The sequence below is a fragment of the Corticium candelabrum genome, chromosome 13 (assembly GCF_963422355.1).
Source record: "Corticium candelabrum chromosome 13, ooCorCand1.1, whole genome shotgun sequence".
Lineage (NCBI taxonomy): Eukaryota > Metazoa > Porifera > Homoscleromorpha > Homosclerophorida > Plakinidae > Corticium > Corticium candelabrum.
This window is the reverse complement of record NC_085097.1, coordinates 8,246,402-8,273,320: the sequence shown is the minus strand read 5'-3', so window position 1 is coordinate 8,273,320 and position 26,919 is coordinate 8,246,402. Positions and strand designations below refer to the sequence as shown.

Genomic DNA, 26,919 nt, shown 5'->3' with positions numbered 1-26,919 from the left:
TTACGCGTAGTTACGCACAGTTAGGCGCACAGTAACGATAAAATGGGCGCGCAGTTCGGTGCGCAGTTACGCCCAGATGGGTGCGCAGGTAATCGCATTTGGGCGTACAGTTACGGCCAAATGTGCGGGCGGTTGGGCGCGCGGTTACGCCCAAATGGATACACAGTTCGCAGCGCAGATATGCCAAGGTGTGCGCGCATTTACGGACAGTTACGCGCAGTTGAGATCGCAGTAACCCCAGATGGGCGAGCAGATGGCCGTGCCGTTACGCTCAGATGGGCGCGCAATTACGAGCAGTTACGCACCGTTAGACGCCAAGTTACGCTTAAATGTGCGCAAAGGTGGGCGCCCATTTACGCTGAGATGGGCTCGCAGTCACGCGCAGTTATTCCCATTTACGCAGTTCAGCGCGCAGTAACACCCAAGTGGGCGCGCAGTTCGGTGCGCAGTTACGCCCAGATGTGCGCGCAGTTGGCGCAGTTAAAAGCAGTTGGGCAATCAGTTACACCAAGATTTGCGCACAGTTGGACGCGTAGTTACGCTCAGATGAGCACGCAGTTACGCGCAGTTCGGAGCGCAGTTACGCCCAGATGAACGTGCAGTTACGCGGACTTACGCGTAGTTGGGCACGTAGTTACGCGCAGATGTGCGCGCAGTGGCGCGCGCATTTACGTTCAGATTGGCGCGCAGTTACGAGCAGTTACGCGCAATTGGGCGCGCAGTAACGCCTAGATCGGCGCGCGGTTTGGTGCTCAGTTACGCCCAAATGGGGGCGCCGTTACGTGCAATTGGGCGTGCAGTTATGATCAGATATTCGCGCAGTCGGGAGCACAGTTTCGATCAGATGGGCGCGCACTTACGCGCAGCAACGCTCAAATGGGCGCGCAGTCACTCGCAGTTGGGTGCGCAGTTACGCGTAGTTTGGCACGCAGTCACGCTCAGATGGGCATTCAGTTACGCGCAGTTACGCACAGTTGAGTGCGCAGTTACGCCCAAATAGGCGCGCAGTTACGCGCAGTTACGCATAGTTGGGCGCGCAGTACCGCTATGATGCGCGCACAGTTCGGTGCGCAGTTACGCCCAGATGGGTGCGCAGTTACGCGTACTTTGGCGCGCAGTTACGCCCAGATGGATACAGTTCGGATCGCAGTTATGCCAAGGTGGGCGCGGTTACGAACAGTTACGCGCAGTTAAGGGTCGAGAGCTGACAGACAATCACATCAATGCTGCACAGATAATCGCTAAAAGCAGTTTTTCTTGTTAAAAGGATTTCAGGATACCCTCCTTTCCCAAACAATCAATGGCTTTTAGCAACTCGCAGACTGTTAACTCCGTCCAGATTCACCATGTCACTGTCAATTGGCTGATGACTTCTTACCCGTGCAGCAGCAATATGGAAGTAGTGGCTGTGGCATATTTTCCATTTTCCATTGCCTTTGCTTATCATGCAGCAAGAGGAGACAATCTATGCCAGATGGAATTCAATCAAGAAAGAACGCGATTGCATCTTGTTTCCTGCCTAGAAGATGACGAATTTACACCATTTCCACAATCACCGAATAGGACCACCAGGCCACCTACATATCTTAGCAGTTTCAGGCTCTACTGTGATTGTGATATGCCAGAGTCAATTGGCAACATGATAGAATGCGATCTCTGTTCCAGTTGGCATCACATGCGCTGTGTACGTTGGCTTGCCAGAAAATTTTGCAACGCCTGATGAGTGGCTATGTTTCACGTGTCGACCGCCACAGCAATCCCACTAGTACAATACATCTAAGCATTTGACAAACGTAATTATAAGTCTTCTCGCTTCACGTAGTAATGGTTGTACACGTGATATGCTAACGAAAGTTGATCCCGAATTACTTAATAAAAATACCGGTATATGTTGTCTGACCTACATTGGCGTAGCAGAAACATCTAGAACATAAATCGTAATTTATTATTACATTTGGGTTGACAAAATAGCACGGGGGACACTTTGGTCCAAATGGGGACAGAATAGATTGTCCGGTAGGACACTATAGGCCGGCCAATTTGGTGCGGGGGACGGTTTGTTCTGTTACAATGATAACTGCTGATGGCAATGTCCGTCGCTTTGGCTCTCTACTAATCCATTTGTAACTGAGTAGTCGATTGCTTTTACCTTCTGATATCACATTTAGTTAGCGTGTGAGCTACACCTGCAAGTCATCTCCTTTGTCTTCCTTTTCGTACTTGGAAGAATAGGCAGCGCATGTAAAACTACTTCTAGTCACTTAGGGTGTCGTACGTTGCATGCATTGAACGAGTAGACCATCTACAAAGCGTGATATTTGCACTCAACGCAGGGCAACGTGCAGAGCCATGATTTGCGTACGTTGCGTTCGACCATTGGTCGAACTCCGTGGTAAACTTTCAGTCTAGCGCTCTTAGAACGAGATACAGACAACGAGAAGAGCTGGAAAGAGTCGACTTGTTGCTTGTAGACTTGGATGGCACGTGTCGAGACTACACGCACTTACGTCAGAGCGAAATTACATTAGCAAAGAGCCAATAGCGACGTGCATCCCTATCGAAGATGCACAAACATTGAACGGCACTCTGGAGGATAGAGTCGGCAGTTTGTTTGAGTGGCGAATGTCTCCAGCCGGTCTTTCTCCGCCGTGGGAGGAGATGACCGGCTGGACTCTCGAGTCTAGAATGCATGAAAAGAGCGTTTGATTGGGTTCCAGTCTTCCAGCCTCTTCCAGCCTCTTCCAGAAGAGGTCAATTGAACGCACCCATAGCTAGATAATCATACAGTACTGGGCACACAAAACAGATGAAGTGCATGCACTTTTAGCTGCCTGCGGGACTGGTCAAACCAGTAACAAATGCTGGCTGTGAAAGAAGGTTCTCTTGTCAGAATCGCATTATGACAAAACTACGAAACCGTTTGGGTTTGTCTAAAGACAAATTGACAGCTTGATGCCCATGTCCCTAGCTAGAAAGACAAGCCTCCTGGGCGATACTGTCTAGTAGCCGGCTATCAAACAAACACCGCCAATTTTAGTAGTATAGGTGCATGGTACTTTTAGAGAATATACTTTTAGTCCACAAGAACAAGTGCAATTTTACAAAGCGGTTACATATTAATTAACAGTACCTACGTGAGTCTTAATTATCACATGTGAAGACATTGATATCTTTATGTGAAAGGTGACGGTGTCGCCTTCTTGGCTAATTCTTTGTTGATCATTTCCTACAACAGAACCGTTCACTCTAACCTGCACCTACCAAACAGAACGACAATATAAACATATATACCGTCAGAGAATCCATTTCACGTGACATGGCTTCAATATCACTTGACTTGGCCTATTATAAACAAAGACATTTTGGTTGACTCAATCATCAACAAACTGCAGGTACGTTGCATGGTCTATCAGCTACATTCAATGTAACGTATTTCTTGTATGTAAAAACAAACCATCGATTGTAGACACAGTTGCCACTGCTGAGTTCTCAAATACTAACAGACCACTGCATGACTGCTCAACTGCCTATACACATACTGTACTGTAGTAAGTCTCTGTGAAGAATGTCGAGACAATATCATTAACTGTAATACAGTGTACCAAATGCAATTTCTTGTTGGATAGTTAGCTGCTGCTTAATTAAGATTTAAAACAAAGGCCTACACATTTCAATAGCAGTACTTTTGTGATACTATAGACAACACATAACAATTGTCTTGTTTTCAATAAGCAATTCCAACTTCTCCTTGCTATTAGTTAATCCAAAATCAAATGCCCACTAATCGTCACTTTAACAAATTAGATCTATAAATTGTTCACAAAATGCCGACAAAAATCATACAATGTTCTTTTTACAACCCCCCCAAAAAAGATGAGGAGGTATGTTACATACAGATACATTTCCTGTGCACCCAATTGAAGCTTGTACTACAATTCCTCACACTTGACAAATTTGCCTCACTTCCACAATCAGAAAGATGACACCTTACCACTCAACCTCTGAATAAACACGTATTGCAGACACCAGTCACATTAAAAACTTTTAAAAATTCCACAGTATTTAGCAACAGTAGTGGTTGAATACACCCACTATTACAAACCATATGCAAAAGAACATTAGCAGTAAGAAATTAACACATCATCCATGCCAGTGACTCCCACAATTCCAAGCTGTTCTTACAAAACCAGTAAAAACGACTGTACTCTTTGGACACTTATGTATGTGACAGCTAACCTGGGGTGGTCCAAATGAATTACGATCTGAAAAGCCAGTGCCATTCCCATTCATGTTCCTTGGCTCTCTTCTTTCACCCCCTGCATGTTGCATGCCTGTTCTCAAATCACTGTCATAATCTTCATCTTCTTTAGCTACTCGACCAGTAACAGCTGCTGTCGGCATGTCAAGATCAAGAGGACAAACATACATTTGTTTCCACTCTAACTCCATCTTCTGACGACTTCGCATGCTGCCGATAGACAGTAAACGACGACGAAACTAAAATTGCAAACAATTTAGTTCCAGTTCACTAATGCTCATGCACACACGCACCCAAGCACACACTGTGAAACATGCACGCAAGCGAGTGTGCGCGCGCGCACACACACACACACACACACACACACACACACACACCAGAAAACAAACCAAACCAGTCCCTTCTAAATAAAAATAAGAACAGAACAAGTGTCACTGCATACGCATTTCCATGCCGACCAATAACTGTACAGAGAAAGATCATTTCACATCAGATAAACAAACAAACAAAAACGCATACAAGCAACATCACTAAGTAGATAAAAGTCTAATTTAGTATAGATAGAAACCTCACCCTCTTAGTTTGTGGCTCTAATCGAACATATGATTTTGTTTGTTCAGCTTCCCTTTTCGTTGCAAGACATGCAGCTCCAACAAGACGAGAGAAATGCTGAGAAAGGTGACGTCGAATGAGCTCTTTCACTTGCAATGTAGCAGCCAATGTATCCACATTAAATCGAGGTTCCAATGTCTAGCAACAACAGTACAATCACTCAGCTAACGTGTAACTAACAGACTGCATTCTGCCTAACCATCAAGTTGAAGTATCACTGCAACAAAAACAAACTATCACATGGCTACAAGGGCGCTATCAGAATTATCAACTACACCGAGGGTGGAGACTCTAATAAATTCAATATCGCCCGAGTACTATGTGATAACTGATGTATATCTCGTTTCGCCATCTCAAGCGTGCTAGTGGGCCAGCTGATCAAGGATCATTGCCTGGCAGTGGAGTGCCTTTCGTGTTCAATTTCTACATCAAGTGAATAAGTATTGTTGAGTTGTACACATATTGCAGTAGATGTGTGTATTGACAACTTGATATATTGCACTTTGGGACTCAATAACATCAGGAGCATGTAAAAAGAGAAAATGGAGCATCCATCTCCGCGTGGTTGGGGTGATATTGTTGTGATGGCAAGAGACAGAGCTGTTGTTTGAGTTAGCGTCAGGTCGAGAAGTGGCGGTCAGAGGAAGCTGCGAGAAAGCTGATCAACAACACTCAAACAATGACCTGACAACAAGGAGAAAGCCGAAAGGACATGCGGATTTACCACTTTCCTGTCTAGCTGAGTAGTGCCAGCACACTGTAGTGATGTGAATGTTCCTGTCAACATCTACATCTCGTTTTGCAGGCATGTCTTGCAGTGAAAGTGTCAAAGCTGTCGTTCTAGCGCTAACTCAAAGTTACCACATTAGGATAGTGGCTCTGCCTCCTACCATCACAACGTTATCACCCCACCCTTGCTTACAGACGGACGCTCCATCTTCTCTCTTTATATGCTCTTGATAATATAGTAATTAGTGGTCATCCATGACAACGGGTTGATCACTCATATCAGCCCGTTGTCCTGGAAGACGTGATGACATAGGGTTATCACCCCTCCGGCTCCTTTAAACTCCCCTAGCAACAAGGTATAATTCACAGTCAATACATGGAGATTAGTGATCAAAAGATACAACATTTTCACAAACCGTCCATGTAATACTAAATTCTGGCTTTTTCAAATGTATTCACATAAAAACAATTCCTATTTAGGCCGTGTTCACACATAGTTGACATTCCCATAACATTTGCGTTACGCTGTTCACACTTACTACATTTACGTCATTTTCATAATGGTAAAGTGAATGTCAATGGTAATGTCAATGTCACCTTCTACCCCTATTTCACTTTACCGTTTACCATTGTTTTTACATTACGCCAGTCACCCACCCACACGTCAACAACTTCATATACGTATGGAGGTGGACAGCTTGGCGTTTACTAGCTGTAGATCACCTACAGTGTCCTAGCTGATACTTCAAAGCACTAATTGGCAATGGCTGAACGAACCGTCGACGTACCAACAGCGGCCTCTCGCAAGCAGAAAGTGCAGTGGCCGTTTGAGGCAGAGAAGAAGTTGATAGAAGTATGGTCTGAAGTACTCGCACTGTTTCAAGGCCAGATGATCACGAAAAAAGCAATGGGCCAGAAGGCAGCCGACCTGCTGAATCCATACGTTCAGAAGGAATTTAATTTACCACCCTATTCAGTGGCAGAAGTCTTGTCAAAAGTTGACAATCTCGCCAGAAAGGCAAGGCACTTCTACGATCAAATTCGCTGTCAACCGGAGAGGGGACAGAAGGCTGACAACGACGACATTGAGCTGGACTGGAAGCAGCAGCACTCGTCTGGCCTAATTTCAAACCTTTTTACCATCTGTTTGGAAATCATCCTACACTAGGACCTGGAACAGCTGACGATTCAGCCACACAACCAGTCATTAGTGAAGAAAACAGAACTTCTAGGGGTATATCAGGTTTGTGCAACTGGTCCAGAAACTGAAAGCTTCCCTCAAAAAGAGCCAAACCAGACAAGACCAACAACACCAATTTCGACTCAGGCAGAAGAAACCGAGAGCTGCAACAAGGATGAAAATTATGAACCGTGCTCAAAGAAGGTGAAAGAGAAGCCATCCAAGGTGTCAGCTCGCGTTGCCAGTCAGACAGCTTTCCTGGAGATGCTGACAGCTCAACAGAGGGAGACACAGGAGAGGCAATTTGAGAACGAACAACGAATGCAGCTGCAGCTTCAGGACTTTGAAGAACGCAGAGAAGAAAATCGAAAGCGTTTTAAGGCAGAGCTACGTCAGAAAGAGGAGGGGTCCAGGCGTAGAATGGATGAGAGAATAGAATTTCAAGAGCAAATTTCTCAAAGAAACCAACTGTTTTAAGCTAAGCTTTTGAAACAACTGTTTCAAGATAAACCATCATTATAGCCATGTACTAGCTAAATCATCTTAGAATAAATTGTGCTAATCTCTAGCTAGGGTTTGTTTTGTTTTAATTTATGTGTGCACTTTCTTGACTTACAATAACAGACTGTAGTTGGTTTTAAAAAAACCATTGTTTTTGGTGCTCAATACTTGATTACCTAAGTGTAACAATAAAACAAACAGTTACTTGCAGTCAAATGTTACACATGAGAATAAAAGTTATGAATCCATTCTGCCAATATATTCTTGACATCTCTTCCTAGTCTTACTGCAATTGAATCGTCACCCTCAACCTCTTCTGGTTGTTGTTGAAAGGTTAATGGATCAGGTAGAACACTGTCTTCATAAGGGCAATTCAAACATTCACAAATGTTGTGAAGTCCACAACAGACGTTGGCAACCTTGGCGGCAAATTTGGGATCATTCACCAAACTTGCTGAACATACCTTCCATCTTCCTTTGAAGCAGCCAAATGCCTGCTCTACCACCCTCCTACTTCTAATCACAGAATTGTTAAAACTCTTTTGTGGTGGTGTTAGTCTGTCACTATCAAAACACTTCTGAACAGTAGAACTCAAACCAAAAGCAGCATCAGCTATAAGATAAGGTCTGCTGTCATAACCCAAATTTGCTTAAATTCAGAAAGTGGCAACCAGTCACCACATCAATCTTAGCTTTCAACATGCTGTGATTAAACGTGTAGGAATCACCCACTGATCCTGGACGGCCTGAGTTTACAGAAGTGAATATTCTTCTGGCATCAACACATCCCAGCACTATAATTGAATGTAAACGCTTCTAGCAAAAGTAACTGTCTCCCAACTCCACCGGTTCTATTATTCTCATTAAAGTTCCATTCAATGCTCCTGCACAGAGGCAAGTGGCACAGTGCTTGAAAGTCTCGAATCACTTGTTTCAGTTCTTGTCCTTCTGAAAATCGTATAGAGGAGGAAACCATGTGTAATCTGAGAGCGTCAATGCACTGGTGGACAACAATGGCTGCAGTTGATCTGCCTACTCCGTACAAAAAAGCTGCAAGAGCTGCATAAGACAGAGCGTGCGTTAGCCAGTACAAGCACATGGCCATCCGTTTATTCAAATGTATACACTGCCTGAAAGTGGTATGCTGTTTTCTTATAAAATGAGAGTACATGCTGCAGACAGTGTAAAACAAACCTTTTGACATGCGAAAGTACTCAATGTACTGGGCATCTTCCCAGTCTGAATAAAGCTTTCCAACTTCCTGCCAAGTTCCACACATCTTTTTCTCCGAACCCACCCTTCTTGGTGCAGACCAAAATCGCCTTTACAATGGCATATTGCACAAATCCAGGAGTTAGTCCAATCATTGATTCCTGCAATAACTGGGCAACACCACGCACCTGCACCTGACAATGTGCAGACCATAGTCGACATCTACACTTACAATAAAACTATACTTCACAAAAACAATAGCCCCGCATTCTAACGGAGTAGCCAGCACTTGCAATTGTGTCAAACTACAAAACAGCAACAATATCACTGGATATCTCTGAGCTTATGCTTTGCTTGCTTAAGAAAGTACTGGAAACCCATTTTGCTATCTGTATGATAGGCACAACGTCACCTGCAGTCAGTGGTTAACTTAATTAACCAAGAAGTAAGATTCGCAGACTCTATTCAATAAGATGTAACAAACATATATAGTGCATGTCCATGTAGCCACTTCCTACACCGAAATTTAGCCCCATATTCCAACCTTTACTGATTTATGGTTTGGCTTCACTTCTACCTATCTGACAACACTAGCATATGCATCATTATAAACTAGTAAATAAAGCTGTGTTTACACCATCGCTTCAGAGCTACGAGCGTGTGTGTGTGTGTGTGTGTGTGTGTGTGTGTGTGTGTGGTGTTTGTGTGGTGTGGTGTGGTGTGTGTGTGTGTGTGTGTGTGTGTGTGTGTGTGTGTGTGTGTGTGTGTGTGTGTGTGTGTGTGTGTGTGTGTAGCTCAGTTGGTTAGAGAGTCATCCTATGGAGTGATTAATCCGGAACCTTGCAGGGTTACAGGTTCAAGTCACAGCAAAGGTGAGCTATGGCATAATTTCCTTGGGCAAGAAACTTACACAATTGCCTCTCTCGACTCAAGAGTATAAATGAGTACCTGGTCTTGACTGGGGTGGCAAAGGCCTCCAACTGCGACAATGTCTGTCAGCCACTGAGGTCCGGATGGGACTTTGGGTGCCCATACCACAGTTGGCATCACAGTCGGTGCTCCTGTGAGCACCTGGCCAGGCTGCAGGAGATTGCTTAGCACGACCCATAGCTCCTGCTTAGTGCACAGGAACCCAGCCAACTGGCTGGGGGCATTACCGTTTAACGGCAGCTCCTTATCCATTTGCCATTTGTGTGTGTGTGTGTGTGTGTGTGTGTGTGTGTGTGTGTGTGTGTGTGTGGTGTTTGCGTGGTGTGTGTGTGTTTGTTTGTATGTGTGTGTGTGTGTGTGTGTGTGTGTGTGTGTGTGTGTGTGTGTGTGGTGTTTGTGTGGTGTGTGTGTGGGGGGGGGTTGGGGTGTGTGTGTGGGGTGGGGGTTGGGGTTGGGGTGTGGGTTGGGGTTGGGGTGTGTGTGTGGGGTGGGGTGTGTGTGTATTTATTGTGAATATCAATGTAAACTTTATTGATTCTTTGTCTATTTATTGTCATTATCATTGATTAGTCATTAGTTTGTCTAATTCTTTGAAAACCTAGGGATGCGTCAATGTGATTAAAGATAATTAACTAAATATCATAATGTCCCACACTACACTTCAAATTCAGTAAGTGCACAAGCGTGACAGCTGCGTCTCTTGCAGGGAACAGGCTTGTTATCCACGTTATTTCTCAATTCTGCATGTAGTGCTTTTGCTTGCATCATTTGAGGTGAACACGATTATCATGCTTTCATTGAGCCGTTGTTATCATCTTCCGTTCCGTTAAAAATTAATTCTTTGTAGCTAGAGATCGATGTACATGCATGGACAATACTGTGAAGAGACATGTATGTGTAGCGACCAGATCCAAAAGCATGCAGCACGATGTTTCCTACAAACCTTTCTTGCAAGACGACGTCGATCGTTCATCATCAGTCTTACTTACTTACACCTACCTGTAAACATATTCTTGCACTGAGTGGGCACGTTATTTCTCAATTCTGTAGTGCTCAATCTTGCATCACTTGCAGTTAACTACTGAGGTGGACGAGATTATCATGCTTTTGTTGAGCCGTACGTTGCTAGCATCTTTTGTTCCGATGATAATTCATCGTAGCTAGATAAAGATTGATCTCGTACGTTTCCTAGAAATACTTTGAAGCAACATGTAGTGACCGAATCCAGAAGAAAGCAGCGTTAGCATTTCCTACGAATCTTTCTTGAAAAACGACGCCAATCGTTCATCATCAGTACTACTTACAGCCAAAACAATTGCTCTCCTGAAAATCACGGATGACATGTTGGTCGTGCGCAACGGTACACATGAATGGTCCCATGGAACCTTCACTTAGCTTCTTGAATAACAATGAATTCGTTTGTTTTGCGATTCTTCTGTAAAAAAGTAACAGACGCGTACAACTCTAGCCTGAACTTTACTCCGCACTGCTCAGTTTGACGGTTTAACGTTCTTACTATGGATATGACATTTCGGCTTTTCTGTCATAATGCGCGAGATTGTTACGTCACCCATTGTTGGTGTCCCAAATGACTGCTGATTGGCTCAACAAATTTCCGAGAGTCATTCACGGCGATATGCTATTGTTACGTCAGCTAGTTTTTGCATCCTAAAAGGACTGCTGATTGGCTCAACAAACTCCCCGAGCATGACACATGCTTACAAACATACAAACATACATACCGACAGACAGACCAGAAGTCAATTCAGCCCGTTTAGAGTGAGCTTCTCGCAAAGCAGTCCACCACTTAATGTGGTGTCCTTCTTTTACACTCGTAGCTTAACAATGATTGCTGAATCTCAATAATATACCAAACACACAACACAGCAAGTGTTTAATTAACTCTACACTTCTACTGAAGCATCTTCACCAAGTAAGTGCTCCATCCTGCCAGATGCAACCAATAGCCTTTCATACGAGCTCCTTCCCAAACCAAGCCAAGCCAAGCCAGGCCAAGCCAGCTCGTGCCAGAAATCCAAGCCAATTAACACCATTGACATGGCATTCAGAGAAAGCGAGCCACCACATTTAGTCACTAAGTGTGTGTCTCTTTCTATGCAAACTAGCTACATGTACATTACCAGGAGGATTAATTAATGTACATGTACTACTACTGTAAATGTAATACTAGGTCACATGTACATTACAAAACACTTGCACTACCTTTCCTTGATCATGGATCGGCTACAAACTACTCGCGTCTCTTCTTGATTGCATTGCAACAATCAAATGATGAAATATGTAAAGAAGATTGGTTGTATCACTAACAGTATGACACGGTAAGAGAAAGTCTGGGGCTACACAAGACTACATACAATACGGCTGTGGATCGACCTAGTTATCGTTCACGCAGTGAATGCGAGCCAAGCCAAGTCAAACCGTACTAGCACGGCAGTTTGGGGTGGCCATGACAGCACGACTCAGCTCGGCTCAACTTGGTTTGGCTCGTGTTCACACAACATTCAAAAGCGAGCTGACTCGAGCTGACATGTGCCGACCCGTGTTGGCTCGGTTACAAGTACTCATGTGAACAAGCTTTGAGAAACACATAGTACAAACTATACTGGCTCTCCTACTGACTGATGAAAATTTTCAGTGGTCTATTCCCCCACTTGTTCACCCATTGCTTAAAGGAGCACTTCACTGATTGACGCACGCACAGTAGACGTTAACGTACATTAAGACCTTGGGCTGCAGACCAAACGCTTGCTGTGTTGTGCGACACATTGTTTTGGTCTTGCTTTCCGAGGCCAACTACGAGAGCACACAAGAGGCGGGTCTAGACGCTTCAGGCAACTCTAACAGTGAAAGAGAACAAGTTACAGTTCATAAGCGACTCAGTCGTTTGCACGTTGTAGACTCCACATGATCGTCTTGAGCAACTTGCAATCGCTCGATCTTTCGCACTTTCCTCCATTTCTTTCTACGAATGGAGGCCATACTACAGTACAAAAAGGCTTGTGTGATGCAAAAAACACACAGAAACGTGCAACACCGCACATAATCACGTCACACAGAGTGCCTTAATTCTACAGCCGAACTGTCGCCGTACGTGTGCTTTTCGCTGTCGATTGGTGAGACAGTGATGCGAAAGCAAGTTTTACTTTCGCCTACGCAAATATCAAAGTTTACACGAAATGGTAAAACAAAATCTACACTTAGTGGACATTATTTGAAGAAAACCTCTCGTACAATTTTGTTTTTTGGCATCATTATAATGCTCAGCTATCAAGTTTGCTCAGATATAGCGCCAAACTTCCCAACTTGAAAAGAAGACCAGAACGATTAGCTAATGCGCGTGCATCAATCGGTGAAGTGCTCTTTAATGAAACAATGGCTTGCACAACTATATTAGAACATTGCTTGCACATTCATATATGTTTGTAATACTTTCTCTCTAAACTCTCAGAGCAACTGCTAATTATACATCAGAATATGACACACAAAGCCCCATGAAAAAACATAACAACAAGAACTTACAAATAGAGCACCATGTACTCCACTTTCCTTTAGGTTTCCAGCATACTCAGACATCTCAATGCATTCTAGCCATTGTCGAACTCGAGCATTGCTCCATACTGTGACCTCACTAAACTACACAAAATACATAACACTCAATAAAGAGTTAAACAATATGAAAGTATGCACTATGACTGAACTTAGTTAACGTTATTTTCAATTACACTGATTGTGACACACCAATAAGTGGTTCTGAATCAACTAACCAAACATGCCCCTGTGAACAAAGGAATTACAGTCCACCTACCCTTTTAACAATTTTCCCGTTTCACACGAAAATATTGCTATAAGGGTAATGTTGTTGTAGAGATAAATATAATCATTATAACGGTTATCATTATAAGGGTAGATGCACTGTAACCTCCCATACCAGAACTGTCATATGGTCATTTGCATACATTATGCAGTCAAAAAGTGCAACATGATGTCATCAATGACAACAACATTCACAAAACGTCGAAAAGTCCCAAAATCCACCCATTCAAGTCTAACAAAGAAACAGACAAAGTATATCTAGTATACAGACTTGCACAAAATTATAGGGACACCTGGCATTTTTTTGTCTAGTCTAATTTTTCTCTAGCAAAACCAAATGTTTTTTGAATTTCTTATTTCATGGATTGCGCCATTGTTAGTATGTAACATAGCCTGAGTTCAAGACTGCAGCTGTACTTACTACCTACTGCACATTTAGTTTGCTTTGAAGAAGGAAGACGGCCATTCCTACTTTTCTTGTCTTTGTACACGTTCATCGCTCTTGGATGCTCATTCTTGGCATACAGTCCTAAGAATGCTCTGTAGTAGAGAGTGAAGCAATTTTGTGGGTCCTCTTATCAACATTATGAAAAAAAGGCGAATCATCTGTTTTTGCGCATTGATTTCGCGCATGTCATCACAATTTGAATTGTTTTGCCATTTTAATCAATAAACAAACTTCAACGTATTCAAAAATCATGCGACACTAATTAATTACAAAAAAATCCTGCTAAGACAAAAACTAAAAAAGTTATAGCAACAAAAGAACATTGACATGCCACTTCCAGTCCACGTTTTAAGTAGCAAAATCTCAAACTGCTACCGCCAAAATGTCAGCTGCACTAAAACCGCTGCCCTTGAGACCGCCAAACTTAGGCGATAAGTTAGCCTGAACGTTCAGCTGCACGCAGTTGCAGAGTCTTGTTCCGTGCGATATTTCACGAGTTGCAGCGATGCCTCGAGGCAAACAGTTGTGTCCAAAAACACGAGAAAAAATTCAAGCCCTTCACTCAGTTGGCCATTCTGTGCGTCAGATCGCAGCTTTTGTCCGCCGCTCCAGGAATTCGATTCATCAGTGCCTGCAACGGCTTTCCCATGGCAGCAGCGATTATGAAAAACGACCTGGATGTGGGAAGGCAACGACACTCCGGGAAGATCATCGACTGAAGAGAATGGCACTGCAGAACCGCAGAGTACCATCACGACTGCTCTCGTATCAGCTGGCTGATGAAACCGGCAAGCAGGTGTCAAGTAGAACAGTCCGTCGTCGTCTCAGTGAGACAGGAGTAAACGCTCGGAGGCCTAGAAAAAACCCACTGCTAACAGAAAACCATCGGCGTTTGCGACTGGGATGGGCAACCACTCACACACAATGGACTTTGGATGACTGGAAATCTGTTCTTTTTACAGATGAGTCAAAAGTCAGCATAGGAAACGATGGTGCTCTGTATGTTTGGCGTCGCAAAGGTGAGGAATTTCTCCCTGAATGTTGTGATTGTACGGTCCAGCACTCGGCTAGTGTGATGGTGTGGGGATCAATGTGTTGGCATGGTGTGGGGTCTCTGGTGAAACTGGAAGGTCGTTTGGACAGCACCGCGTACCAACAGGTTCTGGAAGAGCACATGCTTACGAACGCAGCGCACTGATAGAAGACGACTTTGTCTTCCAGCAGGACAACGCGCCAATCCACACGTCTCGGTCAACAAGACAATGGCTACGTCAGCATGACGTCACACTGTTGAACTGGCCGCCAAAATCGCCTGATGCAAATCCAATCAAGAACTTGTGGCATGAACTCAAAACTGCTGCCAACCGTCACGAACCAAGAACTGCAGCTGAGCTCTGGAATGCTCTACAAGAGGCGTGGCAGCAGATTCCAGCCGCGTGTGTCCGGAACTTGGCAGAAAGTGTTCCGCGACGTTTGGACGCAATCAGGAGGGCGAGAGGTGGGAACACTCGGTACTGAGGAACTGGTGAAAAGCTTCAATTTTCCTTCGCGTTATTAAAACCGGCTTTTTAAAAGCCACTAAACAAAATCAGAGAGAGTCTAACTTTCGACGCTTACGCAGTCATGACGCCATACACTTTTAGATCTCGTTTTCCGCAATGCGAAACGTAAAGAAAACAATTTAGGGTCTACAGTATTCTCAAGAAACCTAACAATCAACGCGGTAACTATTAAGTTGTTAACAATATTGATAGTTAGTAAATTGTGACCTAATTATTGTGTTACTACATACCCACAGCAGGGTGTCCCTATAATTTTGTCCAAGTCTGTATATAAAGCTCAAATGTGTGTGTGTGTGTGTGTGTGTGTGTGTGTGTGTGTGTGTGTGTGTGTGTGTGTGTGAGAGAGAGAGAGAGAGAGAGAGAGAGACTTGGTCCGTTACACAACCAAACTTGCAACGTTTAAATACATTCCACATGCGGTGCATTCGATCGATTCTTGGTGTCTCAAGATGGAATAAAATCAAGAATTCAGACAATTTAGAACGAGCGTGTGAAGACCCTATTGCTATGACAATACAGAAACAACGATTGCAATGGCTGGGCCATCTGCTACGCATGAGTGACAATCGTCCCCAAAAACAACTACTTTGCAGCAGACTTAGTAATGCAACAAGACCAACACATGGGCCTAAACAGAGATGGATAGATGTTGTCACAAGAGACCTCAGATCATTACATATCAGTCTTCGTGATGCTGATGATCGTGCTGCTTGGAGAAGCGCTATTACGCTGCGTTGCCAAAACCCATAGTGGGTATGGTGGAATCAAGGTTCAAGGTGTGTGTGTGTTCACGATATGCGGTAACGTCTTTTGTCCGTTTGCAACCGAAATCGGCACTCACACTCGGCACGCAAAGGGGACGGTTTCCGTAAAAAAATTCAAAAATTAAGCACCGGGTCCTCTCTCGAGGGATCGACCCCGACATACAATTTCTCGATGAAGCAAATGCTACAATTCCACTTCATTCAAACACACACCCACACCAGTCCTGTGTAGACAGCACATGTCGTCGTCCTTTGCAAATCTTCAAGCAATCAAATATTTCTTGCCGATGGAACTTACTCTTTTGTTTGTCTCCAAATTCTGATTGCATTTGCATCAAATTCAACCTACACGTTTTCTGAAGTAAGCACTACACGGGGAGTGTCAATTTCTATCGAAAAAAGTGCAAAAACAAGATTCAAATTCATTCAGCACATCCGGGACCTCGCAACAAAGATTGCACGTGACATGTTAACACCTGCATCTTCCGAACCCTACATAGACACAGTATCTTGCCCGTACGAAGAATGGGGCACGGATCTAGTACTCACTAAAAGAGAAATTGCCACCCTAACCAAGTATGACAAATACTAACCAACAATTGAGTCAACAAGGCAAGGCACTGACACACCACAAAGTCATATTCAGCATTAGTTAGGTCAAGTGAAACATCGAAATTGCAACTGCGAAAAAAGACAAGTGTCCATTAGAAAGAAATGCTGCTTTTCTCAAGAGAAAAATAGATGCTACCCCAACAGTGATATCACTCCCCACAACTAGAATCGATCTTTTCATGTAAAAACAACAAACCAAACGTATGAAAAGTAAGGTACCATCCAGTACAACAACAGACAATGATAAAGTAAATAGAGCATATCCTTAAGCTAGATTTACAATATGATGCTGGCGACGCTCACGACGCTAGCGAGGACGCTGGTGAGGACACTAGCGACAATGCTCAGGCAGGCATCATATTGTAAACACTCGCACATCGCATCACGAGCGTCATCAGCGTCGTCAGCGTTGCCGACACTACAGTTGATTCAAGTTCAACTCTAGCGTCCAAACCAGAAGTGCGGTAGCGTCTACCGGAAGCATGTGCCTTTTGTCAACAATCAGATATCAAATCCGGGAGTGAAATAACCGGAAGTAAACTATGGAAGAGAAGCCTACCGAAAGTGTATATGTGTAGGTATGGCTGCTTGCGGCAGATCAAGTCACTGTAGCTTAGAGATGAGAAGCGCAAGAAAAACGGTTGGAAAAACGTATAAAAAAACGGGCTCCCAGCAGCAGGCTGCCCAATAATGTGGAAGCATCTCCGTGACAACTTGGTACCATGTACAGGATGGACGCCCAATGGCTGAATTCTTGTAGCACAGCTATCAAACAAAGAGAGGTGGAGCCTTATGATGATATCATGTTCGTCTATTGGTCGGTAATGACACCACTTCTTGTCTATTGGTCGCAATAGCTTCATTTGCATCTGCACTAATGGAGTATAAACACGGTCGTATGGTCGTACCTACGGTCACACGTTCAACAACTACTATACCCTTAGCCCGAAGATCCAGGCCTCGAGTAATCAGAGCAGTTGGTATACTACCATCAGAAAATTACTTGTATTTTTGTGGGAGTTCTCTTTAAAAACCAGCCTACTGAATCTTGTGTGTATGCACATGAATGAAGTTGGTCTTACTCTGTATTCTCTCTCAGGTGATGATACATCTTCACTCACTGGTCCCACCAAATATGAACGACTAAAGTTGTGCCGTCTCAAACATTGAATAGCTCTCTTCAAACTGACAGCATGAAAGTCATTTACTACCTTCAGATGGCCCAAATCATCCTAAAAACATTCATAATAATTACAAATAAGACTAGACACTAACAACCAAACAATAAAGCAACGCATATACAACCTCATACACACCCAAACTAAGTACCATAACCAACAAAGTAACATTTGCAGCGCATCAGTTCTAGGTAGAGATCAATTTGACAAAATCCACCTGTAAACCCAGACGCACTACAGTCTTACAGCTTACATGTGAGTACTATTTAATAGCAACTATATTGTGTAACTAGCTATGATGAGTCTTCACGTAGTAAGTGTATTTGTAGTGACAGCATACAATAACTGCATAATTAACACATTTACTACTACCCAAAGGAGAGAGAAAACCTTCACAAAGTCTAACATTGTTCTTGAAATATAATAATTGGCTGAAAGCTTACAACTTTGCTGTTTGTCAAATAACATGAATTAAAACTTGATATGCAACCCTTTCTAATATCTTTCTAAGATATGACATGCAATTGTGACAATCATGTAGAACAAAGATGTCCATAATTTTACAACAAATACAAACAAGTCCCTTGCTATTAAGCATGCAGCAAATTGGCTTACCAAAGTTAACACGTTCAATACATGCCCATCCACACGAGCATCCATAAATGAGTGCTTGTACTGAGGAAGGCCTACTTCTTCCAACCAAGCTAAGCAAACATAAAATACATACACGCATTCACAAAAAAGTGTCATAAACAAAAGTGCTTACCACCAACCCATTCATGGTCCAACAAACTTAAGTTCTCAGGCTCTTCAAATGAGACGTTCTGACAACATAAAATTACAAGTAAAACATCACAATTAACCAACAATGCTTTGTGCTTTGCTTAAAAGGGAAACCAGCAACAAATCGTACTGCTGTAGTACATATCATCACACCATTCAACTAATTCTTGTAATTCCTAGTATATACTATATAGTGTCTTGAAAATCACAAATGAAGCCATTTATCATGCTGCAACATCAAAAACGCCAAATCAAGAGCCACTTAACATTCATGTTGCAATCTCATCATGCGTCACAATGTGCCTACGTGATCTACAGCATCAGCCACATCTCCATTAATACTTCTACTGAGTCCACACTAACCCTTGACCTAGCTGGTCATCCTTCATTCAGAAAGAACTAATCTGATTACAACTTGCAGTTTGCAACCACATCACCTACACAGTGGCTACTATAACCATGCACTATAACAAGCAAGTTGTAACTGTTAAACTAGACAAATTCTGCACCAGTAAAGCATGAACATCAAACTATCTACAAACCAATGATATGTTCTCTCACCTGCAAAGCTAACTTCAGTTTCTTTCGATGCAAGGGATGTTTCAAGACGAAGATCTACAAACAAATGCAAATGCACTACTTCCCAAAATACAGAAACACTTCATCTGAAACATAAATATTTCAAAAACAAATTGTAACTTTTCTATAATTTAAAGCCTAAGATGAATGTAAACTACAAGGACTACTTACTTGCTCAAAATCGCCATCAGCCATTGACAAAAAAGACAAACCATTGATCTTATTGTGCTTGCAGTTACCAACATACATCTCCAACCCTATATCTCTCAACCACTGACAAACAGCATCACATTCCCATTCACACATTGGATGGTCCCTAAGTGCAAAGGCAACATTATAACAACACCAAAGCAACAGATAATAGTGTACACTACCGATTCGACAGTTCTAAACTTCTTGCTACAGTCCACCCAGGTCTGTTCTCACCAACAAGTACGCCCTCTTCTGTTGATTGTACGGTAGAGAAGCTGGCATGGCGCCGTAATCTACCAACACAAAAAACAATTGCTACCCGTAAAACAGACACCTACAAGAAGACTGCAGTGTAGGACATGTCTCAGATCTTCAATGACTCTGATTTTGGAATTCACACACATACACACACACACACACACACACACACACACACACACACCACACACACACACACACACACACACACACACACACACACACACACACACACACACACACACACACACACACACACACCACACACACACACACACACACACACACACACACACACACACACACACACACACACACACACACACACACACACACACACACACACACACACACACACACACCACACATGCACACACGTCTGCCTGTCCGTCCGGACGAACCGTCGTTCTGTCATCCTGTCAGACAGACAGACAGACAGACAGACAGAGACCTGGATGAATAGAAGCGGTGCTTGCAACCTACAGTTTCTGCAAAGTCGAAGTCATCAACAAAAGTAGAGAGCTTATTCAGGATTCTTTTTGATGTCAGCGGTTATTTCTGCTTTCGTCAGTTGCGTCAGTCCTATTCGGTTGTATGCTATCCCTGCTTCTGGAATTAACACTTTTGTTGAGATGCTTTTCATTGTTTGTTGTTTTTGTGGCTTATGTTCCTTTGTTGTGATCGAGTTTACGTTCTGTCTTTACTGTTGTGGCTTCAGCGTCTGGAATTATCGCAGCCTTACCTTGCCCTTGTCGCCTAGTGCGTTTTCTCCAGATTCTGTTGTCATTATCTCGTCTTCATCTTTCTCTTCGTCTCATCGTCCATCTGGTAACTTCAGCATCTGGGATTACCACAGCCTTAAATTACCCTGTGGCCTAGTGCGTCTTCTCCGGATTCTGTTGTCATCATCTCTTGGTATTCTTTGGACTCTGATGTTATCATTTCTTCTGACTTGCTTAACTTGTACTTAGCTGTAGAGTCTAGCCTTTTGTTTGTATTCTACTTGTTATGTATTTGTGTAATCTGTTGTTGTAGTTGTGACACTGTTACTCTAGTTTTACATGTAGTAGCTTTGCTGTATAAAAATTTATGACTGTTTGACAGACAGACAAACAGACATACAGACACAGTGTTCTATCCAGGATATTGACATCATCAAATGTTTAATGCTGACATATTTGGTGATGACATCATATTTTTACTTTACCTTTCCCTAGTTGTACTACGTAGAGTCTTATGCATGTATAGTCTTGTAGTCACTGCATGATTGGTAGACTATTCAATATGATAGCCACTCCAGACTTGTCCAATAAACCTCATTAAACATAACCTTGTTGAACATAACACAGATAGACATATAATACACTAGATTATTACAATGACAAGTTGACTTAATTAACTTAAAACTGGGATTGTGAGCTGAGCTTTACAAGAGTAAGTTGTGCATATACGTTGGCTACTGTGCCATCAAACTTAAGATACGAATAGTCTAGGAATACTACTACATCTGACCATTTATCCTTCTTCTGACCATTTATCCTTCTTTTGACCATACCTAGCTAATACACTAGGTTTCTAGTAGTCTAGCATAATCATGTGTAAAATCCATACAAAAGCTCTGAGAATATGTAGCTGCAAGCGTGCTTTGTGAGAGAGGATAAGCATGCTAGGATCACTATGTTTTTATAACCATAATGATTTAGCGAATCTATACATCCAGTTGAGTGGTTATGGTGTAAAGAGATCTGCAAAGGTGTATCTACTAAACATGAAGATAAACAGTACTTAGTAGAACACCTGCTGCAACAACAGTCTGCAACAACTGCTGCAACAACAAAGAGACCACGCCCAAAGAATTTAGATGTCATGAGATTGTTCTATAGGAATGTCCGGACCATCAAGACCTCTTGGGTAAATGGCTTTAAATCCACAATGGATCTTGAAGGAAGACATCCCACACTATGTGTGGTAGGCTGTCCGATTTTGTTCCCAACTGTCAATAATTGCCGTTTCCCCTCCCCAAACATCCCTTTCTTGTCCCAAGGGTCAAAATGACGGTACAGATGGTACTGGCAAGAACACTGCCGACAAACAGACAGACAGACACACAGACAAATAATTTATTCTCATACAGATTCTACTTGTACATATGATAGGATTTTTTAAATACAAATCAGTCCTTGCAAACAACAAAGTCATTAACTAATGGACTTGACTTTGAATGTCAAAATCAAATAATCTATCTAAATCACCATGATTAGGTGACAGTTTTGAAAGTTTTCTAAGGATAACTTTGGCATTGCATCTTTGCAGAATTGTAGAAAATCTTTTTCTCCAATACGACATGAACATGGAAGCATTAAAATTGGCTTCTGGATTTGCTGACTGTTGTGACAAATGCTGCAAAAATTCTCTGCCTTTGTGCCCCACCTCCCAAAATGTTCTATCACGAGAGGAACACATCTTGATACATATCCTCCTAGAACAAGCTCTTCTGAATATTTTTTTGTTTTCTTTTCTTCTCTTGTCACAGCAGCATGACCATTTTCCTTGCTAGCCCTCCTAATAATGTCCTGACTCCACGGATGAGCCAGGGACACATCAAGATCCAAATTCTGTCCAGTATTCGGATCAAACATTGTAATGTCTGGACGGTCTTCAGTATTTATGTATTGATGTCTTGGTTCTGTTTGATGAGGAAGGGAAAGGTCAGACAGGCACTCACTCCACCCATTTAAGACTGAATTATGAGGCCACACAGGTCCACCCCCATATTTACAGGTTAAAATAGATTTAAATTGTCTGTCCTAAAATTAACAGTTATAGGACAGACAGACAGACAGACAGACAGACAGACAGACAGACAGACAGACAGACAGACAGACACACGCACACACACACACACACACACACACACACACACACACACACACAGAGTACAATAGCACAACAGCAAAAAACCTTCCAAATGCTCGTCCTATTGAACCTTTGATGGCAGAAGCGCTGCGTTTCAGTCTTTTTCCTGTAGACGTTCCACGGGAGATATCTGGATGCTCAGCAAATGAACAACTCTAGCAAGAAGAAACAACTAAACATCATATGAGAAAACAACCTAACATGTGACAAACGAGCTGAAAGTGTACTACATAAACTGACTCAAGTAACAATGCAAACAATCTGACTGTACAGAAACAAGTCAGGGTTACCGTTAGTATATGTAACAAACACCATCCAAGTATATGTAACAAACACCATCCAAGAGCAGCACATACAAAAAAAGTCACGATATATGTACTAAAAAATGCAGTAAAAGCATAAGAAAGGGCAGACAACACAACACAAATCAATTAATAAATATACATAAACTATATAACCCATAGTAAAACTTTCATCATACCCTAGCTTCCCGAGCTTGCATCTCTTGAGAGCTTAACTGTATAAAATCATCAGTTCCTACTACATAAATAAAAGTGAAGTTAGACATGTTGCGTCACTGACAGGTAATTTGAAACTGACATCCACAAAACCCACATAAACTAAACTAAGTTCAAAAACTTAAAAAAATCACATATTACCTAATTACCCTAATACTAATGAAGTGAAAGTTTCCTTTCTTTTAGACAACAATTCACATGGAAATATTGACACAAAGAACACTAATCAGAAAGAAGCTTGAACTTATTCAGCAGATAAGCATCTTCATACAAATAATCTCTCATTAAAACTGTAACTGGTCTACCAAAACCTAGTGCAGTTGTCTCCTGCAAGTCCCATCTGCATGGTAAGTAGTACCTCACACTAAAGAGGTCAAGAAACCATCCTACAAGTAGATCACAAAAGAGTCAAGTCTCCCAGAACACACAGAGTCTCCCGGAATCCACAATCAACTCTCGCATCACTACAAAGGACTGCAAATCTTCCAGGAACTCCAACTACTAGCCTAGTTTTGAAGCAACTCGAATCCACGTTCTAGACTATGAAAACGATCAAATTGCGGAATCCTGGAAAATATTTTGAAAGTTTGCGGATGTTCAAAATTGCAGAATTCTGATGTCGGCATCAATATTGTGAGCCAGGCTTTAAGGCTCTGGTAGGTTTCAGAGCCGTAGGTTGTGCTGCTAGAGATCCCAAACCTCACAGGAAAGCGCATGCTCACACAGCGAACTCTCGAAAACCTGTTTGGGCAGGAGCTGAGAGAAACTGAGGATTCATGAGAGCAAGATGTGACACCAAACCCTCAAACAATTTGTCCAGGACTCTGAAGCCGAGCCAGCTCAGCCAAAATGATCAAGTTGAGTCTGTTGCCAAAAAGAAAAAGTATGCACACAATTTCAAGATTGCTGGCAGCACAGTTCAAGGGAGACAAACAAACTAAATCGGTATTTTTCATTCTCACTGCAACTACTGCAACGTGGAATTCAAGGTGGGAGGTGGTGGACAAAATGACTTTGAGCGTCGTTGCAGAGAAAAGTCTTTCGTCTCCAAAGATGATGACTAGTCTCCAGGAACCTAAACCTTAGGAGTTGACAGGTATGAGATCACTTCTGCAACATTGCCCAACACACAACAGCTTTGTCTACTTAATACAAGTGTGACTGGCCACAGCTTACTGTCTGAAACCAAGGTAAACTGAATTTGAGCTGTCTTCCTTCTTACTGTCACATGCACTCATCTTTCTTATTAAGTAACTGCTTCACTTCAAAAACAGAAAAACTAAATTTTTATTACTATACCTGCTGAATATGCACCTCCCACATAACACATTCTCACTCATCATCACACTCTGTTCTATAAGCTTACCAATGTGTAATAAATTCTTAGGTACACAAGCCAGTAATGTTATTACCCAGATTTGGTTCACTGCTACTCCTCCCAGACACTCTGCCAAACTGTGGCATAAATTTTCCTTTAGAAAACCCTTGTTCTCTTCGACCCTTCACTCTCTCTTGACTTCCTTCTTCTTCAAACGAAGCTCGTCTTATTCTTCCATCACCAGAAATGTAGTCGGGTGAAAATACAAACTGTTCTGATGGTGAACTAAATGGTGACATTAGTGCACAACTATCACCAGGCCGTCGTCCAACACTTAGGCTAGCACTGCGAACCATGTCCTGAACCTTCAGTCAATACAAACACGTACTCAGCACAGCAAATCACAATTAGCAACCAAATCAAACAATAGAAACATCTACCTAGATAACTGTCAGTACATGACATTTAAAACATACCAGCCGTTCCATAACTGTTTTACTATACAGCAACTATGACAGCTGACCTCTTTCAGTAAAGAGTTTAGAGAATGCAGCATTAATTACGTCTGTATTTCAAAGCCAGCTTTGACTACACACACAAATCAACCATACCCTCTTGTACTTCTGCACTGTTCCTTTCAACTCGGTGATCTTCTTCTCTTGGTTAAACAGACATTGCTCCAAATGTGCAACTTGTTCCTTCAAACTACTGTTCTCAGCATCCACTACCAATGATGTGATATGCAGAAATTACTAATTTTACATTCAACACTGTGCAGCTCACCAGCTGTCTTTTCCTTAGACATTCGATCAACTTCTTCTTGCAACAGCAATATATGAGCTTCTCTCACTCCCACTAACTCTGAGTCTGAGAGATGCTATAATCATGCATATTACTACCATATGATGTAAATCACATTAGACTACAAGAATGGCGATACAAATCGAATCGAACATAAACCATTTTCTGACAACATAGTATTTGTCTGGTGGTAAGTAAATTAACCCAACACTAATTTTAGCTAAGTAATAGACCTCTAAATGTTGCAAGTAATGAAACTGTTCGTTTTGATCATGGAAACAAAGTAAACAAAATATACATTCATAGAAAAAGTGATGGGAAAACTCAAAAACATCCTCAAGAACTAATTCTACTCAAAACATGAAAGTTTGCTTATTTAATTAATTAAGTAAGTAAGAAAACGTGCTAGTTGGCTTGATCAGTTTCATTTCATAAACAGACTGACAGCTAGTGTATTAGCAAGAGTCAAGCCTACCTAAATATTAGAAATATTGTTTGGTAATTACACGTACAACCATATATCTCCAGCCTTAGAACTGTTCTTCTTACTCTGTTCATTCTTCCCGCAACTGTGGCAGATCTACTGCTCGTTGAGGTCTGTCGTCGCAAGCTGTTCAACTCAGACATCATGTCTCTCGTTTGAAGTTGCAAAGTTGATCTCTTTTGTGTTTCCTGCAGACATCACATGTGAATAAAGAAACCAACCAGGACATAAACAATTAACACACAAACTAATTCACCTGAAGCAAAGATGCTTTCAATCGATCATTCTCTTCACATCCTTTCGCAAATTGCGCTTCCAGAAGCTTCACCTTTTCGGCTAAAGGTCGAACCTTGGCAGTCTGAGCCTCCAATCGCTCACTCAACACATCAACTTGCACAAGTAACGTTTCCTTGTCCTTCTGCAAGCGACTGGCGTGAATACTTGTCATTCGGTCGCCGTTCTACACACATAACATACACATAGCATACCACCATCATCTGCTCGCTTTATTTCCATGAAATTAGCATCGCCTTCTGACACATAGTGCAACGGACACCTCTACTGTCTAATTACGTTACTGACTCCAAGAGAGAAACAGTCGACGACCATCCTGCGTGTCGCTTCAGGCACCATTTCACACTCCACTTTCGCGTTGTCTGCGTGTAGAAGCGCCTTTCGTAATTGGTCCGCCACAGAAGCGACAGTGACCTCATCTTCACACACCGTGTCATCACTATCTTCTTCCGACATGTCTTCATCACTCGTGTGGCTGACACTACTATTGCTCTCGCCCGACATACCGCTCACAAACCATAACAGTGCAGATGCTCTGTGCGCCTGCGCATTAGGTCCTCTTCAAATTATAGCTAGTTCTATCAGTGTTTGTTGTTTCAGACTTCGCCACACAGCATCTGGCAACGACATTACCATGGGCGAGTACATTGATTATTTGTTCAATCAAAAGAAATACAACCACTAGACTACTGAGCCTGGAGCCTAGTGGAAAGCGTTTAGTGTAACATGTTAGTTTAATTAATTTAATTATGAAGCGTGATCAAAACCTGTTTCTGTGTTTGATATTAGAACTACGTTCTTTATTTGGATTCAACAATAAATCTCTTTTCTAGAATTCTGTTTGCTTGGATCCACACATTTACCTGACGTCACTGTCAACATAAGTTAGAGACCATCTTTGCTGCATGTGCCATGATGACAACAAATGCAGCAAGCTTGTACTAACAAACAGTACG

The 26,919-nt window shown here is 42.4% G+C and overlaps 1 protein-coding gene across 1 annotated transcript; it reads right to left on the bottom strand.

Annotated features, from left to right (window-relative positions):
• Positions 1-3,053: 3,053 nt before the first annotated feature.
• LOC134188910 (liprin-beta-1-like) lies at positions 3,054-26,487 on the bottom strand. Its single transcript, XM_062657118.1, has 19 exons — positions 26,252-26,487; positions 25,926-26,129; positions 25,735-25,857; positions 25,168-25,261; positions 24,996-25,108; positions 24,479-24,749; positions 23,030-23,088; positions 22,594-22,703; positions 19,557-19,667; positions 19,354-19,498; positions 19,165-19,218; positions 18,587-18,644; positions 18,436-18,524; positions 17,725-17,874; positions 12,963-13,076; positions 4,832-5,008; positions 4,237-4,497; positions 3,292-3,342; positions 3,054-3,226 (listed from the first exon to the last, which is right to left on the bottom strand). Exons 1-19 carry the CDS (start codon positions 26,465-26,467, stop codon positions 3,173-3,175), a joined length of 2,454 nt encoding a protein of 817 aa, XP_062513102.1. The 5' UTR covers positions 26,468-26,487; the 3' UTR covers positions 3,054-3,172.
• Positions 26,488-26,919: the final 432 nt, after the last annotated feature.

Excerpts from the sequence above, each read along its gene's own strand:
- LOC134188910 (XM_062657118.1), bottom strand. The coding sequence starts at position 26,467 with ATGTCGGGCGAGAGCAATAGTAGTGTCAGCCACACGAGTGATGAAGAC. Across the intron at positions 22,704-23,029 it reads TGCAAGCTCGGGAAGCTAGG|AGTTGTTCATTTGCTGAGCA; the intron begins GTATGATGAAAG and ends TCTTCTTGCTAG. Across the intron at positions 3,343-4,236 it reads ATTCATTTGGACCACCCCAG|GCCAAGTCAAGTGATATTGA; the intron begins GTTAGCTGTCAC and ends TGTTTATAATAG.